Source organism: Hyaena hyaena, unplaced genomic scaffold, assembly GCF_003009895.1.
Source record: "Hyaena hyaena isolate Hyena2069 unplaced genomic scaffold, ASM300989v1 scaffold_233, whole genome shotgun sequence".
NCBI classification, from domain to species: Eukaryota; Metazoa; Chordata; class Mammalia; order Carnivora; family Hyaenidae; genus Hyaena; species Hyaena hyaena.
Genome location: NW_024080866.1, coordinates 141,757 through 156,705, shown reverse-complemented (window position 1 = coordinate 156,705; position 14,949 = coordinate 141,757). Strand labels below are relative to the sequence as shown.

The 14,949-nt window shown below is 40.5% G+C and overlaps 1 protein-coding gene across 1 annotated transcript in view; it reads left to right on the top strand.

The window, feature by feature from the left end:
- Nucleotides 1–14,949, top strand: part of CFAP58 (cilia and flagella associated protein 58) — a 108,411-nt gene that overhangs the window by 54,253 nt on the left and 39,209 nt on the right. Inside the window, exons 14-15 of the mRNA XM_039243904.1 lie at nucleotides 1,214–1,325; nucleotides 3,626–3,730. Of these exons, the coding sequence (XP_039099835.1) occupies nucleotides 1,214–1,325; nucleotides 3,626–3,730 (217 nt within the window). The remainder of the gene's footprint in view (nucleotides 1–1,213; nucleotides 1,326–3,625; nucleotides 3,731–14,949) is intronic.

Genomic DNA, 14,949 nt, shown 5'->3' with positions numbered 1-14,949 from the left:
TCAGTTAAGCGTCCGACTTCAGCTCAGGTCATGATCTCACAGTTTGTGGGTTTGAGCCCTGCGTCCCGCTCTGTGCTGATAGCTCAGAGCCAGGAGCCTGCTTCGGATTCTGTGTGTCTCTCTCTGCCCCTCCCCCACTTGCACTCTGTCTCTGTCTCTCAGAAATAAATAAACATTAAAAATTTTTTTTAAAAACCTCTATGAAACCCAAGTAACATGCTAGGTGAACTAAGCTGGAGTTCCTATGGGACTAGGTCCAGCCAAAGGTAGGTTGTAAGACTCCCCAGGTGATTCCAGTGTGCAGGCAGGGTACATTGCACTGCCCAGATTGGTGTCAGGTAATCACCAGAGCCTCAGTGTCTTGCAGTCAGGTGCTGTATTATGAGGTAGAACATAAAAGATATATTGTTCTTTATATGGAGATATTTAGAAGCATTGAAAACGTATATTATAATTCCCCTAATTTACTTCTTCCTTGTTCTTTCTATATACTTCTAAATTCCTTGTCTATTCGGAATCATGATTCTGAAGCTCTGGTCCTTTCTCTTTTCTTTAAAGAGAAAGCTGAATGGGTGCCTGGGTGGCTCAGTCAGTTGAGCATCCGACTTCAGCTCAGGTCATGATCTCACGGTTCGTGGGGTTGAGCCCTGCATCGGGCTCTGTGCTGACAGCCCAGAGCCTGGAGCCTGCTTCAGATTTAATGTCTCTCTCTCTCTCTGTCCCTCCCCTGCTTGTGCTCTGTTCTCTCTGTCTCTCAAAAATAAATAAACATTAGGGGCACCTGGGTGGCTTAGTCAGTTGGGCGTCTGACTTTCGCTTAGGTCATGATCTCGCGGTTCGTGGGTTCGAGCCCCGCGTCGGGCTCTGTGCTGACTGCCAGCTCAGAGACTGGAGCCTATTTCAGAGTCTGTATCTCCCTCTCTCTCTGACCCTCCCCTGCTCACGCTGTCTCTCTCTCTCTCCTAGAAATAAATAAAAATATTAAAAAAAATAAATAAACATTAAAAAAAAGAGAGAGAGAGAAAGCTGAAGTCTGCTCTCTGTAAGGATTGGTAACATCCATGTCTGGCCCAGATTGGAGGCTGGTCTTGGTTCATAGATGTCTCCATAATTTCAACTTTTTATGTAAGATGTAGTGTGTAGATAGCCACATGAAGACATGATTTTCAAATGGGTGGAGAATTTCTTTGCAAAAGAAAGTTTGTCTTTTCAGGCAGGAGTTTTTTCACATGCAAAGAGAATTCTTGAAGGAGAGGACGCGATGCCGAGCCCTGGAGGAGGAACTGGAGAACCCCATGAATGTGCACAGATGGAGGAAGCTTGAGGTAACACTCGGCAGAGCTTTCCTTTCTTCCCCAAATCTCTTCTGCCCCACACAGTGTCCTACCTAAAGCACAGAAGCTTGGTTTTATTTAATACTATGCAAATTGTTACCTAACATGTAAGGCTGGATCAAATGTCAATTGGGTTGTTCCAAAACCGGATAGTTTACTTGGGTTTTGTTTAAAAAGTCTTGGACAAGGGGGCCTGTGTAGATCAGTCAGTTGACCATCCAACTCTTGATTTCATCTCAGTTCATGATCCTGGGGTCATGGAATCAAGTGTCATGTCAGGCTCCTCACTGAGCATGGAGCATGCTTAAGATTCTCTCTCCTCCCCTCTGCCCCTCTTCCCCAACCCTCTCTCTAAAAATACGATACGATATGATACAATACAATACAATAAAAATACAATACAATACAATACAATACAATACAATACAATACAAAGTCTTGGACAAATGCCTTCTGTTTAAAGAAAACCCTGGGAAAGATGTAGACTGGCGTCACCAGTTGACATTTTTCTTGTTAATGCAGCTTTTGGTCAAGTGGTTATCCTGAGGCTGCCCGTCTTGGATTGGTAATTGCCTTTAGCTACATTGGCCACCAGCATCTATGCTGTCTTTCAGTTGGTCTTTGCAGTTTTTAATTTCCTGCAGGAAATAAGGCACCCCCACCCCTTTTTTTTTTTTGAAGGACTAGCGTTGTGTTAGCCATACTTTTCTTTTAGGATCTGGGGATATAGCCAAAGTCTCATTGGTAGGTGATGGATAACAAACCTCATATTTTATTTTATGACTTCCTGATGGAAGTTCCAGCCAGCCCTGCAGATAACAGTTAAAGACAAGCTCTGCTTTATTCAAGGGAAAGACAGCCATGTCTTATGGTTGTACCCTGCCACATGGGTGCCAGGAGGGACATGGGCTACATGAACAATTAGGGTTTGGGGATGATACAAGTACACGACATAAGAAAAAACAATCAGCCAAGTCAGTTTTTGGTTTTCATTTCTATTTTTTCCTTTTAATGAAGAACGCATTAAAGATAATGCATTATAAATTGTTAGGTAAACATGAGGCCTGAATTTTAACGACATCCACTCTTGCCAGATGAATGTGTGCCAAATTGAGTCCCAGTTTGTGGATATCAGTTGGCACTGCTTAGTATCTCTTAAGCAAAGTCAAAGTCAGTGGAATGTCTTCTCGCCGCCTCTTCTCGACCCTCATTTATTCCTCTTTGAATGCCAAGAGCAGTGTCTGTCATTTACTAAACTAACAATCATATGGATGTGTCTGGGGAAGTAGAGCTAAAGACTTAAAACTCATTTACTGTCACATTAGTTTATTCCATGTGTTTTCAAGCAGATCTTTAAAGTTTCCAATTCCATGTCAATTTCTATTTAAAAAATTAGAAAATATCGGGGAGGCAGATGAAAATATTTAGCTGCTAGATTAATTCAAAATGTTAGTACAGTTGAAAGCAGAACTTTGGCTCAAAGTCGAGAGGACAGATTATCAATTTATAACTGTAGAGTTTGTTTGAATTGTACACAGATAGTTACTGAAGGTGCATCAAAGCTTCACGGATTGATAACCTCATTTGAGAGCTAAATGCCATGGTCGTGTTTTGCTGCCAATGATTAGCAGAAGTCTACATCCTAGAAACCTTTCCAATCTTAGGCTATAATGAATCTTCTTGTTGGCAATTACCAAAGGAGAATCCTGAGTTTGAATACATTAGGGAACCCTGTCTCATTCATTCGGAAACAGAGGGCATAAGAGGAAAAGCCTCAGAGCATAGTAATGAAGCCACAGGCTTTAGAACCAGGCATGTTTGGGCTTGAATCCAGCTCTGACCCTCACCAGTGTGGGTAAATGACTTAATCCTCTGAGCTTCGGTTGCCTTATCTGTTAAAGGGGAAGACTAACACTGTCTATGTGCCTAAAATCTGTTATTATATGAAAAGCACTTAGCATGGTGTCTAGATGGTGGCAAAGAATCAGGTATAATACATAGTAGCTATCATTATTGTTACTATTAGTATTATCCCACTGGAGGAATAAACATATTTGCTTTCCATTTATTGGCTAACAAGAGCCAATAAATAAGACATTAGCCAAACTTCAGTCTTTTTTGATGGCCATTGCAGTCTGTTATGCTTTCTTATATTTTGGTTCTAATTCTCTCTGAATTGGGTCTGCAGGATTTGCAATACATTTTAACAAAACAATACTTATTTTACATAGGGACCTCAGTGCCTTGAACTAACGATAGCTTGGCTGCTTGATTTTGTTCCCTTTGCATAGGCCAGTGACCCCAGTACCTTTGAGCTGATACAGAAAATTCACACCCTGCAGAAACGTCTCATCAGCAAGACGGAAGAGGCGGTTGAAAAAGAGCTGCTCCTGCAGGTAACGCTTTCGTTTTCTGTACTCACTGAGCAAGCAGATTTTCTGAGTATCACCATCTCCAGGACTGTTTTTAGAATTAGTTATTTGGCTGCATTGCATGGCCCATTTTTAACTGTAGATGGCAACAGTGACTCACACACAGAGAACAAACAACATGATTAATTGGTCTTTCATGCTGCCATCGCTGATATTTCAAGAATTCTGGAAAATTAAGTTGGGTAATGTGAGCTTTTATCCCCCACTTCTCTACAGTTTTATTTGTCAGATTCTTTTAAATACTTTTCTTTATATCTTCATATAATGGGAAATGCGATGATTTTGATTTTGAAAATAAGCTTTCACATAGAGCACAGATGATCTGTCCTCTTGAGGATTTGTGAGATGCACTGGAAGGGAAGACTTCTTTTTGTGAACTGTATGCATTCATTTATCCTGGAGCAATCAGAAATGGTAGCATCCTTTCAGGCCTGTGTCTCTGCAAGACCAGGCTGTCCCCACCGTTATCACCACCATGCCAGATACTGTGTGGGTGGCTTTCCCTACTGGTCTCAGTTCCATTTTACCGTTCGGAGGCGTGGGGGTGGGTATTATCACCCCTGATCAGTGGATGAGGAAGCCGGGCTTCCGGAGTCCCGTGTGGATAAGAATGTTAGCTCCGGTATTAGGTGGCTTCAGTTGGAATCCCACCTCCGCCAATTTGTAGCTGCATGAGGTTAACCTCTCTGCACCTTGGGTTCGTAATCTGTGTTATGGAACAGCAGTAGAACCTGTGGAAAGGGACGTTGTGAAGATGGAAAGAGCTTAGTAGTCTGCTTGGCACACAGTGTCTAATGAATATTAGCAATATTCTTATTATTTATAATTCCAAAGCCCATAATCTTAACTGCTAGGTTATCATTAGTAAGAGCGGGAACTTCGGTATATGAGCAAGGGGTGTTTGTTCCTTCTCTTTTACATTTTACCTTAAAAAGACATTTTCCCTGAAGTTGGGTATATAGTAAGTAGCTTTCCAGAACATAGCTATGCTGAATGGACCCATGGGGGATATTCCTCTTCCTTATGGATGAGACTTTGGAGCCAGAAAGATCTGGTCTTGAATCAGCTCCAGTGCCTGATATTACATGATTCAGGAGACTCACATAAATTCTCCAAACCTTAGTTTCTCCACCTGTTAAATGGGGACGATAATACCAAGTTTCATTATGGGAGGCAGATACTTCCGTTGGAGTATACAACTTAGAAGTCCTGTTGTAAGGATAACCAAGCAGTGGACGGGCACTGAGGTCTGGCAGGCAGTCTGGGCTCTAAGCTGTGACTCCACCAATGCAGCCACAGCCCCACCCCAAGGCCACACAACTGGGAAGTGACAAAGTGGGGACTCACACTAGACAGTCACCTCCAGAGCCCACACTTTCTACCACCGCATTACTTTGCCTCTCTTATTACCACCTTGTTGGCTTTAAAAAGAAGGCAATTTTGTGTTTGCCAAACCTCTGTGATGTAAGCTTGTTTCATATTCATTGACTGCTCTAATTTTATTAATTCTTTCCTTCTTTGGGCTTTGGATTTATTCTGTTCTTTTTCTACCTTCTGAAGACTGATGCTCAGCTCATTAATGTTAAATCTACTTTTCTATTAGAAGCATTTACAGCTATAATACGTCTTTTAAATGATTTCTTGAGTTCCTTTCCACAGGTTTTGAAGTATGGCATTTTCATTTTCATTTAGTTCTAAATATTTTTTGTTTTCAGAATTATTCAGAATTATTTCTCCTTTGAGAGTAAGTCTTAAAAAGTAGACACTATTCCTCCTGTGGTAATGAAAAGTACAACTTTAAATTTCCAAATATATATACCTTTGAGTTATCTTTTAGTTACTGATTTCCTACTTTTTTGCATTGTGGTCTGTATTCTACTGATTCTTTGGAATTTGTTGAAACTTGATTTTGTGACCAGCTGAGGTGGTCAGTTTTTGTAACTGAAGCCTGTGTGCTTGAAAGGGTGATGTACTCTCTAAATGTTCACAACTCAGGAGTCTCTATGATGTTCATCAGATCAACCTTCTTAATTGCATTGTCCAGATCTATATCTTTCCTAAGTTTTTTTGTCTGCGTAATCTCTGAAAGAAAGTTTAGAGATTTGTCTATTTCTCACCTTTTGTTTTCCTTTAAGTACATTTTGCATTATGTTCAGAAGTTGAGTAAAATGTTGCAATTGTTATTTCTTCCTGGTGAATTGTCCCTTTAATATTATGCAAGAATCTTCCTCAATCCTATACTTTTACTTACAGAATTGTCTGATATTAATCCAGCTCTCCTAGGGGTTTTTGTGTGTAAGTTCTCTATACTTTTAAACTTTTGGTGTTTTTATATTTTAGGTGAGTCTCTTGTAACTAAAAAAAAAAAAAAAAATAGAAACTGATATACAGTAAAACCTTGGGGCATTATTTGTTCCAGAAACATGCTTGTAACCCAAAGCACTTGCATATCAAAGTGAATTTCCCCATAAGAAATAATGGAAACTCAAATGATTCGTTCTACAACCCAAAAATATTCATATAAAATGATTACAATACTGTAATATAATACAAAATAATAATAAAAATACATAACATAAAGAAAAATAAACAAATTAACCTGCACTTACCTTTGAAAACCTTTGTGGCTGGTGTGAGGGAGGCAAGAGAGAGGAGGGTTATTGTGTAGGATGACTTTCACTATCATTAACAGAATCACTGTTGGCTCAGTGGAATCTTCTTCTGCATGAGGGTCATTGTATATGCTCACATGGATGTTGACTACAGAATAGTATTAATAAAGTCTTGTCATATACTGTATTTAATGTAATTGGCAATAATGCAGCAGAGGAGAGGGCCTATATCTTCAGGCACCCTGAGCTAGAATGAAGCAAAGCATTCCCAAGCTTACTCTTGTATGGAAAAGCAAAGGACTGTCCATAGGTGCTTTGAAGTGATAAAAATACACTAATGCCAGTTGTGGGTACCTTCTAATGTTCTGAAAAATCACTAATTTCTCTCAAACACTGTGGCCTAAGATCCGAGCATCTGAGTATGGGAGATGATCACCCATAATCCTGCAGAGAGAGAGAGAGAGAGACAGAGAGGAGAGAGAGAGAGAAAGAGAGAGAGAGAGAGAGAGAGAGAGGAGAGAGAGAGGGAAGAACCATTGGCTCAGTTGTGATCATGTGACATTTGGTGTCATGTACTACTTGTATTGCAAGACATCACTTGTTTATCAAGTTAAAATTAAAAAATTTTAAATTTGCAGAATACTCGCAGAATAAGTTACTCAAAATCCAAAGTTTTACTGTATTTGTCTTTTGATTGGTATTTTTAATCCATTTGTATTTATTGATAAATTTAGGTTTATTTCTACCTATGTATTTTCTATTATTTACCCTGATTTTTTTTTAAGTTTGAAAAAGTCTGTTCCTGCTTTCTATTGGATAAAGTTTTCTTTATCCCTCTTTTTGCCCTCCACCAGTTACTTCTCTCTCATTATTCCCTATTCTCCTTTTCCTGGTTTATCTATTTAGTTTTTCTGAATAGCTGCCACCACTCAATGTAATTCTCATTCTCTCTCTCATGAATTTTTCAAAAATTGAAAATGCATAGTGGACATCAAATCTAAACGAATCTACAGTTGACCCATATGCTTATTCTTAACAGTACAAGGACCTGGAGTGCTTTAATGCTAAATACCCACTCCAGTTCTGCCAGCATCAGCCAGCATCATGATTTTATAGAGTCAATGAATATTTATTCAGATTTACCAAGGTGTTTTCCAGTTCATTGTTTTTAATTTAAAAAATATGTATTTATTTTGAGAGAGGGATGGGGTGAGGAGGGACAGAGAGAGAGAGAAGGAGCAAGGGAGAGTCGCAAACAGCACAGAGCCCGATGTGGGGCTCGATCTCATGAACTGTGAAATCACGACCTGAACCAAAATCAAGAATCGGACACTTAACTGACTGAGCCATCTACCATTTTTGAAAAGTTTTTTTTTTAAAGTAAGCTCTTTGCTCAACATGGAGGCTTAGACTCAGGACCTCAAGATTAAGGGTCACATGCCCTACTGACTGAGCCAGTCAGGCACTCCCCGTTCTTTTGTTTCTATTTCTTCATATCCTCAGTCCCTTACTTCAAGGTTCTATCTCCTTTTGGAGGGGCATCCTTTCATAGTTATTTCAGTGATAAATTTTTCAGAGGCTGACATTCTCCTTTGCTCATCTGAAAATGTTTTTATTTTGTCCAAACTCATAACTGTTTAAGTCAAAATTCTATTGTCTGTTTGTACTTTGAAGCTGGCTAGGCTTTGTGTTAGTTTCTAGCGATGCCATTGAGAAGTCTGCTATTAGTCTCTTATTCATGCTCCTCTTCAGGCATCTTTTTTTTATTTTATTTTATTTTTTTTTTTTATTTTTTTTTATTATTTTTTTTTTTTACAAATAGTTTATTGTCAAATTAGTTTCTACATAACACTCAGTGCTCATCCCCAAAGTGCCCTCCTTCATGCCCATCCCCCCCTCCCCCCCACATCCATCAGTCCTCAGTTTTTGTCAGCATTCAAGAGTCTCTCATGGTTTGCCTCTCTCCCTTTCCCCCACCATTTCCCCCCTTCTTCTCCCCCTTGGTCCTCTGTCAAGTTCCTCCTAATCCTCCTATACGTGCAAACATATGGTATTTGTCCTTCTCTGCCTGACTTATTTCGCTCAGCATAACACCCTCAAGGTCCATCCATGTTGCTACACATGGCCAGATTTCATTGTTTCTCATTGCCATGTAGTATTCCATGGTATAGATAAACCACATCTTCTTGATCCTCTTCAGGCATCTTGCTTTTGCTTCTGCTTGGTTGCTAGCGCTTCCCAGTGTCTTTGGTGTCCTGGAGTTTCCCACAATGCATTTGGTATGAACTTAGTTTTGATGATAGTATTTAGGACTCGCTGTGTTTCCTGAATCTGAATCTGTCTTTGAACAGTATCTCCTTTATCTTCTTTATTCATTCCTTCTGGAACTCTTACCAGATATAGGTTGGGTTTTCTCATTCTTTATTCCTTATCTACTGGCCTCTTTGATATTTTTCTTCTCTTTATTTCTTATGTTACTTTATCTCAGCTTTATCTTCTTATTCACTAAATTTCTCTTAAGGTGTGCTTCTCTGCTAGTAGCCAGTTGAACAAGACCTGTTTTCAATAAATGTATTTTTATTTTCTGGAGTTTTTTTGTTGATAGTGTGTCTTGATTATTCTTATGTTTTTGTTCCTTCCTTAATGTCTTCAAGTAATTTAAACATTTATTTTATAGTCTTCATCTGATTGTTCTATTATTTGAAGACCTTGGAGGTCTTTCCTATTGTGTATTATGACTGCTGACTTTCATTCATGGTGTGTTATTTTTCCTTTTGTGTTGTAATTTTGGATTGTGGACTCATTTTCAGAAGGGATTTATTTATAGGACTCAGAAATGGTTCAGGTTAAGGGTATGTCCTTTCATTTGTTTCTGTCAGGTGCCCTAGGAGTTATGAGTTACTTAAGATTTTTTTTATGTTAAATTCTCACCTTGGAACTCCCTTGACTACTTGGTTCATGTATATTGGAACCGAAAGCTCTTGTGTTGAAAGAGCCATGGATATAAGTTTTATAGACAGCCAAAATTTTTTTCCCCACTCAAAACCCAGGAGAGATTGTTAGGTTTCTTTGTGGTCTTACTGTACCAGTGGGTGGATTTCTATCTATTTTCTCTTTTCACTGAGGGTGTAACCCTTTTAAGTCCCTAACTTTATGTGGAGGAGTCTCAGTTCCAATTTACCCACTTCACACAGGCCTAGAACCTCATATTTCATCCTTTTATGACCATTAAAACACAAGCCCGTTGTTTAGTGAGTCCAGCCATTTGTCCCACTCAACCCCCAAGAGGTAGCTGCTCTTATATGCAGTTCACCCTCTGAGTTTGATACCTGAGGATCAAACTACTTGCAAATTCTTTTTGGTGATCAAAAGAATGTGTTGTTTTACTCAGCAGGTCTAATGCTTATTGGTCTTTGGCTTTCAGATATTTAGTCTGCCATATTGCCATAAGTAAAAGTTTCTTGTTTTCTCTAATCCCTAGTTTTCTTAGCCATAAAATGAGAATGATAATAGCACTTGCCCACAGAACTGAATGTGTTAAGGACATAAAAAGATTTGCCAGTGTGCTTAGTTATCCTTAACAATGTTCTCATTAACATTATTATTATTATTATTATTATTATTATTAATCACAAAATAGTTTTTCACAGTTTCCAAAGTTTAACATCCAGCCTTACTGCTTTTTATTCAGTTTCTCATTTAACCTTTCTTTTGGATGGTTGGGTTGCCCTGTGCCTTCTGTGAGTTTCCTTCTGGGGCTTGCACATCTCCAGACAATATACTTTATTATCTTGGGGAAGCCCCAGGTGCTCCACTGGATTTGACAGCTACTCAGTTTCATCTGTTTTATTAAATTATTCGAGAAATTCCCTGTACTTAGAACATTTTACAATTAGGAAGGTTTTTGGTTGAATTCTTCTGAGTATCAGAACATTTGCTAAATGACTATTTAATCTGTTGCATGGTGATGAAGAGACCCCATCATTTACCAGCAGCAGATAAGATAGAAGCCTACATACCCCCAATAGACTGTGAGTTCTTTGAGGAAAGGCACTTGGTAATTCATCTCTCTAACCTCAATGCCTGATATGGTAGCAGGACACGCAGGAAGTACTCAATAATGATGGACAGGCTTGCTGCCTGGGCAGCTCCTACTCAACCTTTAGGCTTCAACTTAAATGCTGTATTTTCAGGGTGGAGGGGCCCTCTTCCTAGGTTTTGTCTCCTGGTACATGTTCCCATATTTTGAATTCTCTTTCATGCCCTCTAAACAATTGTAATGAACAAAATAATTATAATTGTGTGTTTAAAGACTCCTGCTGGACCATAAGATTTCACAAAGGCAGTGCCTGTGTCTGCCTTTACGATCATTTTATTCCTAGTTCCTTGCCCACAGATAGATATTCGTTTAGTGACAGATTAAATGTTGGAAGAACAGTGGTCCTTCAGTAAGTGGTATGTCTCATAGCCATTTAAGTTCTATCTTTGAGCTCTGACAGGTTGTGGGAATTATTCTTCCTGTTGCCTTCGCATTTTTGTTACTAACTTCTAACTTTTAGGGGCCTGGTATTTACTATGGGTTTATGGACCTATAAACGTGATGCAAACTGTCAGTGTCCTTTCTGTGTGCTGATTCATGGGGTGTGCTCGAAGTTCTCCCCTTGCTCAGGGTTAAGGTGAAAATGGTTCTTGAGCTTGACTTTACAGCTTCAGTGATAAGATGAAGAAGTCTATATTCTTGCCAGAATTGGAATCTAAGGTGTGAATGTGAAGAATTTCCTTTCTTTTGCCCACTAATCTACTCTCCCCTTCAAGGAAGCAAGGGCCATGCAAGCATACCTGAGACGTGCCTCCTGGTTGGCTCTTCTTTCTGTTTTTAATGCATGTATCCCTCATTTATTCTGAATCCCTCATGTTAATGACTTCTTTAAAAAACAAAAAAGCATCTGTAGGCCGAGGCAGGCATCCGTTTCATGAGTAACTGCTATCCATTGCCCAAGTATCAGTATGTCATCATCACCACCATCATCATCATCAAGATGGGATTCCAAATAACAGCATACAGCATGATAGCATTACAGTAGGAAGCTCTAACCTCTTGCCAGAGGCACTTAAACACACAAGAAGCATACACATATTGAGTAGCAAGCTCAAATATACCCACCCTTAGGGCCAGTAACAAGAAAAAGCATAGTAAAACTGTGTGTCATGATCAGAAATGGCAACATGGAATGGACAAGGGCCTCAGAATCACAGGCAAAAGGGAGTGGTGGAGACTGCAGTACATAAGGGCCTGCGGGTGCCATTTCTAGGAAGCAGCTCACCCTACGCTAGTTAGTTGTGCTCTCATGTCATCAGATCTTTAATTTTTTAAGAATAACTTGAAATGTGTATTTTTATGCTCCCTATACTTTTAAATATTGGAAACTTTAGAACATTGTATGGACTTCCCAGAAACACATTTTCCAACCATCCTTGACCCATAGGAGGCTGGTTTGCAACCTCTAGCTTCAAGGCCCAGGAGTGAAAAAGACTTAAAGAAACAGCAGCAGCACAGTCAACTTTACTTGTTTCAATATCTTTGATCTAGCCCTTTGTCATGATTCCCTGACGGAAGCACAGAGCATAAGAATCAAAAAGGAAAGAGGAGATGAGGAGGGAGGAGGAGAGTCTCCAGGTGGTTTGCAGTGATGGACAGTCAGAGGTGAATGAGGCTGGGTTCCTTCCAAGGAGGCAAGCAAAAATGTGGAGAAACCTGGGGTGTGTTTTGTGGGGCAGCCATGGGTGGGATTAATGGAAGGTGGACCTCCTTAAGATGTATTTTCCCCTGCTGCTAGTGTCTCTGTCTTAATTTCCTTTTACAAGCTTCTCTAAAACAGAAAAGGAATTTTGTGAATTGTTAAAAAGACCAAGGTTGCTTCCTGACCCTCTAATGCACTGACAGCAGATGTATTGCTGGCATTCATTCAGCTAACAGTTACTGAATACCGTTTATATGCCAGGGCACCTGGAGGTTCCAGGGTTCCACTTGATCTTGGTCTTGGAAGACCTTGTGGCTCTGCAAACACAGTGCAGTGTGACAAGGGCTGTGATTCTGTATAGGATGCTATGGGACCCTGGGAAAAGACCTTTGGTGTGATCATGGGTCTCTGTGGATTCCCCAAATTAGAGACCGAGACAGGGCTTGGCTTCTGGTAGTTTGGGAAGTGGTTTCGGAAAGTTGGAGTGAGGGAGCAGGAGAGTGAGACTGAGAAGGAGGAAAAGCCAGTAAAGGGAGGAAGACAGCTGGTTGCTCTGTGGACATCTCAGTTCCAGTACCACTGGAATTTCTCTGAGGGTCCACACTGACACCACTGCAGAATTGTCCTGTTAAAGGAGGGGAGGCTGGGACATTGTTCATTGACTCCCATTCCCCACTGGTTGAAAGTTGTTCCCAGGGGCATTGGGCTGCTTCTAAAGAAGATTGAGATACTTTAGTTATATCCATGCCCACATTTGAGGAAACCCTGGCCTGAGGCAGAAAAGCTGACTCCATGTGCACTTGAGGCCGAAACTGCCAGAGTGTTCCAGGAAATGGTGGCCATGTCAAGTGCACCAGGAATGTCAGCCATAGCTGAGATTTCTAGATGGACTGACTGAGAGGATGAGACTTAGGACTGTTGAAGGAGATGAGGTTTCCTGACAGGTCATGAAGACCAGAAACCGGGAGACCCTCTTCCTCTCAGGCCCTTGCTCACTTAGCTTCTCACTGGAGAGATAAATTGCCAGTCTAACTTTAGATAAGGCAGTGGGCATTTTCTTAGCCACATTTCCTCTTGGTCTTCTTCCATTCCAACCTCCTGGTATCTAGTTGATATCCAGTAACCAGATGCCATGGTCAGGCTGTGGTTCATTCAAAAGATGGTGCTCCGAATTTGCTCTAATCACAGTCATCTTTTATGATGATGCCTGTGCACTGGGCTCTATGCTTTACCCACACAAAAACCTCAGGGGTTATGGTAAGTGCATGATGCATGATTCACCTGAGGAGATGGTACAATTTGGGGGAAAGGAAACAAACTTGACCCCTACAACATTAACACTGAACTGTCATACCCAGTGCATTCATTTTACAGATGAGAACACTGAAGCATTTTTTATAATATGTAGAATAGTGACGTATCACTGGAAGAGTTCAGGACTTCAGGGGTTTATGATGCATGGGAGCACACTATCTAACAGAGTGACAGATTAAATGACCCCAGTGAGAAAAGGACTCTGGTGAAGTACAGGTTTGTGTTGCTTAGGAAATTGCTATATGAGTAGGGGCGCCTGGGTGGCTTAGTCGGTTAAGCATCCAACTTTCGCTTAGGTCATGATCTCACGGTTCGTGAGTTCGGGCCCCGCGTCGGGCTCTGTGCTGACTGCCAGCTCAGAGCCTGGAGCCTGTTTCAGTCTGTGACTCCTTCTCTCTCTGACCCTCCCCTGCTCACGCTGTCTCTCTCTCTCTCTCTCTCCTAGAAATAAATAAAAACCTTAAAAAAAATTTAAAAAAATTAAAAAAAAAAAGAAAAAAAAGGAAATTGCTATATGCATTCTTGATTGTTTCTTGTGCCTAGATGTCCAGGGAATGGGCATGTCCCTTAGATGAATAAATAATAAACTGAACTGGAGAACTGGAAATCACTGCTTGTATTTTGGCATCTGGGTCCTGCCCTTTCAGGGTGAACTTTCTCCCTAATTTAATTTTATAACTGACTAGATATACATCCGGTTTACTTAACTGTAAAATGGCTTGAGTGAGAGGAGAGTTTGAATGGATCAGCACAAGTCATTAGCTATGCAGGGGAACAAACCTCTTATAGTACATTTTTAGATAAATCTTCATTTTTCCTGATCTTTTGATTATCTTACATTTATTGGACATTTACCATGCATTAGGCATTCCTCTAAATGTTTTATATGTGGATTACTTCATTTCTTCATCCTCACAACCCTGTGAGATGAGAGCCACCACCATTCCCCTTTATAGGCAGGAAATATGAGGCACCGAAAGGTTGGGAGACTTGCCCCCAGGGCCACACATCTGGCACCTGGTGGAGGTATGAATCTAACTTCAGCAGTCTGGCTCCAAAGGCTCTTGACTATGGAAAACCATAGCCATGGATTCATCTTGTGTATAGTCCACTTTGGTTATTAATGGGCAGAATCACGTTTTTCACTGTGTCTTGGGCCTGACTACACTAAGCCTACTCCCAGGACTTGAGCTATTGGCATTACCTGAGAACTTTTTAGAAATGCAAAATCTCAGGACCTTCCCAGGCCCAGTGAATCAGAATTTGCATTTGAACAAGATGCCCAGGGGTGCAGGATATGGGTTCATAAGGAAGAGTCCTTGGGGCCCTAAAAGGTGTCATCCTTTCTTTGCTCCAAAGCAAGAGTGATGATTCAGGAAGGAGCTCCATGCCTCCTGGTTACTAGGCACACCATCTTGCTAGTTGCCTAACCTTCCAACACTTCATATCTTCTCTGAAACCTGAAACACTTGTCTAACACTTAGAACTCACCATCTTATCAGCATCTTTCGGTTAT